This window comes from Chaetodon auriga, chromosome 2 (assembly GCF_051107435.1).
Source record: "Chaetodon auriga isolate fChaAug3 chromosome 2, fChaAug3.hap1, whole genome shotgun sequence".
In the NCBI taxonomy this organism is placed as follows: domain Eukaryota; kingdom Metazoa; phylum Chordata; class Actinopteri; order Chaetodontiformes; family Chaetodontidae; genus Chaetodon; species Chaetodon auriga.
In genome coordinates this window covers 29,291,301-29,296,922 of record NC_135075.1, presented here as the reverse complement: position 1 = coordinate 29,296,922, position 5,622 = coordinate 29,291,301, and the positions used below count along the sequence as shown (strand labels likewise).

Genomic DNA, 5,622 nt, shown 5'->3' with positions numbered 1-5,622 from the left:
ACTGCTGAGTTGTGGATTCATGATAAAACAAAATAACAACATGAAGCAAGTTTCCACTCAGCTGTGACTTCGCCTGCTCAGCGAACTGATAAACACCAGGAAGTGTCTGTTTTCTGGAGATCAGAGGTGAGCAGTTCTGTCACGCGCAGTAATAATGAAACCAGATCTGAAGTGAATAACCACCTTCAGGTATCACACCTGCCAGATTATGAGCAAAGATCACCTTTGATTCTTTCTGTTTTAACGTCAAACAAAACTCAATAAAAGGCAAGAAGGACGACAAATCTTTTCTTCTTTGCCCGCAGACTAAAGCTCATTAACGAGTGAGAATGAATGAATGAATGAATGAATGAATGAATGAATGAATGAGAATGAAGCCCTGTATGAGAAGCAGCTGTTCCACTGGTCATATGATGTTACATGATGATATTTCAGAGGACAAAACATGATTAAATTCTGTCTTTCTTTTGGGAATATTGGCACTGAATATCAGCTGTGAGGACGTTTCTTAGCAGACTGATGTTATCTGCCCTCAAACTCCCAAAATACACAAACTCAGTGATTTATGTTTCTGATTTATAATTTTGTTTATTTAATCTAATTCATCCAAAAAAACCAAAAACGCTCAGAACGACTTCAGATGAATCACGTAAACATCAGCCTTACTTCTCCCCAGCAAGGAGTAAACAAACCAGATATTACTGTTCAGACACAGACAGCTCTGATCCGTGCCACACGGCAACGGCCAGGAAAACAAGGCTCAACGGAAAGACGTGTGTGTGTGTGTGTGTGTGTGTGTGTGTGTGTGTGTGTGTGTGTGTGAGATCAGTCACTGTAACAGGTTTTACAGGTTTGACACTGTTCATAAAAAGGTTTTGAATATGAAGGCTGAAACAAACTCCTCACTTCAGAGAAAAGATCTACGATCAGAGGTCAGATTAAGAGGGAAAAACTTTGGTTTCTGTTTCTACTTTAAATATTTAACTTCTAAATAATCCTGATAAAACAGAACCAGCAGCAGCTAATGTTCGCAGACTGGAGTCTTTAAATTATTTACTTTCACTTTACTTATTTCACTTTTTTATATCTGAAGGGAAGAATGAACAAACGTATCCAGAACAGTCTCAGAACAGCAAGAAATGTGACCTTTTATTAAACACTACACAACGATCTGTAACATGAACAAGTTCGAAATGCATCATTTCAATCATTAAATGGATTCATTAATCGTTTAATCACTTCACAACATTAACGTGTGAAATGCTCTGATTCACTTTAACAGTCAGTAAAGGTGAAAACATTTTACTTTAAAACACAAAAAAGCACCGAAGGACTGTGATGAGCAAACAAGTCGAACAGCACCTGATGTAACATGTGAACATCTCCATGTCTGGTTTTTAAGAAACACGACCTGAACGTCACAATTTAGATGACATCCACTTTCACTGAAAAATATTCAGCTACGACTGCTTGTTTCTACTTTATACATGAAAATATAATCTGAGAAAAGGCACAAAAATGAACACGACCCCTATTTTACATACAACATCCTGTAATTCAATACAAAAACCCACAATAAACACGACCTTGGTACAATGTGTGTTCAGCTTTGCTTTGTGAGACACTTGTTGAAGCTTTGGAGATGTTTCCTGTTTGGCTGTGGCATGATCACAGGGCGTAGGCGTGAACACAAACCCACACACACTTCAGCCGTTGTGCGTTTCCTGATTATTAAGCTGCACGTGTTCTCTCGGCTCCGCAGTCGGATCTGCAGGAAACAACAGAAAATAATGTGGAAAACTGCCTTGATCACATTCATATATTCTTATTTGTCTGTTAAGTCTGTTGGAAATACATTCTGAGCAGACCGACTGGCCTGACTCGTGCTGTTAGAGTTCACAGTTTAAATTCAACTGACCACTTTTGGGCACTTTGGGTCAGCAGTTGTATCAGGGCGCCTTGGTCCCCCTTACCTGCAGTTGGCAGCGCCCCCATGAACACATACATCACACAAGCTGCTTCTGTTTGGTGAAGCGTCTGACGGTGACGACGACGATGATGATGAAGATGATGATGATGATGATACTCGCAGCTTGTTTCACATTAAATAGCAAATCTGTTCAGTTTTGTCGGCTTTTCACGCCCTGAAACCAAACGGCTGAAGGAGTTTTCCCTCTCGGCGGCGCGTTCAGGTGTCAGAGCAGCTTTTGCTCCTGCAGGTACGAGCACGCAGCGTGTGCGCCCTCCAGTGGCCACAGCTTTAATTTAACTTCACATGAGTTCACATTTGAGAGCAGAGAGCTGAGAAGCTGCTGGAGCTTTTCCACTTCACATAAATGTTCTTATTTTGTCGCAGGCGCCATGATGTACTGATGTGACAGCTGCGGCACGTGTGTTGCGTTCAGGGACCTCTCAGAGGAACATGCTAGTCTACAAGTTTCGGTTATTTTTGTTATCACTGGAAAAAAAAAAAAAAAACTGCTTTTTTGTATTTATGAAGTGCCTCGTGTGCCGGAGGAAACAGTCTCACATAAGAAGGAACATAAATAACAGCTATAACATAATTAACCACTTAATTAAATGTATATTTAATTCACTAATCATGAGAAGCAGAGACCTTTTATATAAATGTAGTGTCAGTGGCTTTTGTATAAATCTAAATACCAACACGTCTTCATATCTGAGAAGACAGAAACAACTATCAAGACTCACAGAGTGTCTGTTATGTTGATATACTGATGATTCAAACTTACCTCTCTTCCATTTTTTGATGCACTTTTGAACTAAAATCCCAACTGCAGCTGCCGTAGCCAAAGCTACTAGAACCATCAGTCCAATTATCATCACATTTCCTACAGCTTTATACTGATTGCTCATTTTTTCCACGTGTTTCCCTGAAAAACAGAGAAAAGCTCATGTAAGAGTGTAACTGCACATCACGTACAGCAGATTGGTCATAGACTAAACACAGAAAACAGTTAACAATAAAACGACACACGAGCAGGAATCTCACCTCTGATCAAAACAACTTTCACATCAAAAGTCACCTGCCGGCTGTTTTCATGTACGGCCACGCAGCGATAGAAGCTGGTCCGCGTCACTAAAGCCTTTAGAGTCACGTGGTAGCTGCCTCCTCTCTCTCTGACATGGTACTCCACATCAGGAAGGACTTCTCCACTGCTGTCCCACCACTCCACCTTCGGTTTTGGAGAAGCACCTTCAATCTCACACTGCAGCAGCACCCCATCCTCTATTTCATCAAGTACTGTGATACGAGGTTTTGGAGGTGCACCTGTGAACATATTATCAGTGAGAGCTCCATAAGAAACACCGGCGTGTTTTCGTGTTGATCCCTTCTTCCTTTGTATTTGTACGTGAAAAGATGCAGGAATAAAACGGAACACAAAGTTTCCTGAACACTTGTCTGACAGGACACGTTATTTCAAATTAAATAATAATAATAATAAATATTCTTTTTCTTCTTGTTATTTGGTAATTCACTTTCACAGAAGTGTTCATATCATGACAGGAGCACACGCACAGTGCAGTGCAGAGGCGGACATCCCTCATCCTCACCATAAAACTACAACTGCAAAGTAGAGCTCAGTCTGATTATCACCTGTCCAGGTTCAGTTATGATCTCATCCTCTCTCAGAAATCAAGTGCTCATATTTCCCTGTCATTCATTGTCCAATCATTCCCCGGAGCTTCATCTCATGATCGTGGCGCTTCCAAAATATGACACTAAATGTTCATTACTATTCAACCTTAGTGTGTCTTTGTACACTTCAGAAACATTTGTCACGTCACATCAAGAGATGAGCAGCAGAGTGTTTAATTTAATCTGAGCTCAGATGAATCTGCGCACCTGTACTCACTGAATCCACAAAAATAATGAGGTAAATCATATGAGGAGTCTGGAACAGAGGAGTTTTCAGCTGTTTCACAGTTTATCGTTTGGTGTGTTTAATCCAGAGAAAGATTACCACACACACAGATGCTGGTGTGTGTGGGTGGAGAGGAGAGGAGAGGAGAGGAGAGGCGGGCTGACAGAAAAATGAAACTTAACTTTCTCTGGTTTTCAGTTAGATCACTAAATGAAAAATATTCTGAATAAAAAGCTCCTCAGGTGGTTCTACTGCAGTTTGAAGGGTGACCTGGAAAGTTTGTGAAGGAGCTCAATTAAACAAAAAAATAGTTTTACTGAAACTGAAAATAACAAACCAACAATTCAAGAACAAGTTCCACACAGGACAGGTAGATCTATCAAAGTGATCGGAAGGACGCTGTAATCAGTTCAATCAATACTATTGATCAGTGCACGCGGTAACATCACACCGTGCTGATCTTCAGTCACAGCTGCAGGTGAGATCAATCCACTAAACTACGAGGCAGATCCGTTAACATCCTGTTTGCAGACCCCTGCAGGATTCTTCATCCCAACTTAAACACACTTCAGTCTTCAGTGTTCTTACCGTTTCCACCTGCAGACGTCACTCCAGACCAGGTGAGGAGGCAGAGGCACGCGAGGCAGAGACGCTCCATGGTTGGTGTTACCTGACTCACCTGTGATCATCCCCACTCTTATAAGGGACCTTCACTCACCACCAACAGTTTCGATTTCCCGGCTTCCACAGGCTGCAGCTACCGCAGCATTTCCGTCATAGATCCTTCAGAATAAAAGCGTCATCCCCACGTGCAGACACTGTGACTCGTGAGTTCTACACAAAACTGCTCAAATTATGTGTCAAAATGCATCACGTGAACACTCTACCTTCAAACAAATATTAAAGCTGCGTATGAAGAAATAAGTAGGACCTCACAGCGCCTCAAAGTCAGCCATCTGTCCGCTGCACAGTGACGCAGAAACGTCCACCTGAGCTGAGCCGAGCTTCATCAGCAGAAACAAAACCTTCCCGGATGTGACTGGAAATGTGATCTGTTTCTAAGCTGAAGCTCTTCTCTGAAAGGTTCCTTGATGAGCAGAGAAACTTTGATATTTGAGATCTGACCCAGAGAAAGTGGCTGATGGACAGGTGTACCTGATAAAGTGGCGACTGAGTGGAATATGAGGCACAAAATATGTCTGACTGAGCGAACAGCAGTGACACACAGTAAAGAGAAATGTTAGTTTGAGGACAGCAGAGGGCGCCACGTTACCTAGAATAAAGGCTGAAACTAAGGGCTCACTTCTGGACATGATCAGAGGACAGGGACACCCGAGGGTCCTTAAAGGGTGACCCTGAGGTTCAAAATAACCACTAAATGTCACATCTGTCTCATTTACAGCGAAAACGATGAGATAATGAACGATTATCTCTACAGCTCACACAAAAATCTCATCTTCTTTGATTTATGAGTCCTGGACTCAAGACGCCGGCTGCATGTTCACTGAGGTGGACAGTTTACAAAATAAAATGTCACTGCAATCCTGTGGAGGCCCCTGACTTCCAGACCGATAACTGGTCTCAGGTGCTTTGATCTGGGAGGTTTGGTTGTACTGGTTTTGGAGAAGGTGACACGCCATCAAAGCATTCAGTGAACCTCTGGACTGATGTTTGAATATGAGGACAGTGGATCACATGTCCAGACATTCAAAGTGCTGCACTCCTTTGTTCACAT

General features: G+C 42.1%; 1 protein-coding gene across 1 annotated transcript; it reads right to left on the bottom strand.

Moving 5' to 3' along the window:
• Positions 1–1,125: 1,125 nt before the first annotated feature.
• Positions 1,126–5,134, bottom strand: LOC143333355 (butyrophilin-like protein 1). Its single transcript, XM_076751443.1, has 4 exons — positions 4,476–5,134; positions 3,014–3,292; positions 2,754–2,894; positions 1,126–1,768 (listed from the first exon to the last, which is right to left on the bottom strand). Exons 1-4 carry the CDS (start codon positions 4,543–4,545, stop codon positions 1,707–1,709), a joined length of 552 nt encoding a protein of 183 aa, XP_076607558.1. The 5' UTR covers positions 4,546–5,134; the 3' UTR covers positions 1,126–1,706.
• Between the last annotated feature and the right edge of the window lie 488 nt (positions 5,135–5,622).

Coding starts and splice junctions, on each gene's coding strand:
- LOC143333355 (XM_076751443.1), bottom strand. CDS start 4,545: ATGGAGCGTCTCTGCCTCGCGTGCCTCTGCCTCCTCACCTGGTCTGGA. Junction 3,293..4,475: donor GACGTCTGCAGGTGGAAACG/GTAAGAACACTG, acceptor ATATGTTCACAG/GTGCACCTCCAAAACCTCGT. Junction 1,769..2,753: donor CATCAAAAAATGGAAGAGAG/GTAAGTTTGAAT, acceptor TGTTTCCTGCAG/ATCCGACTGCGGAGCCGAGA.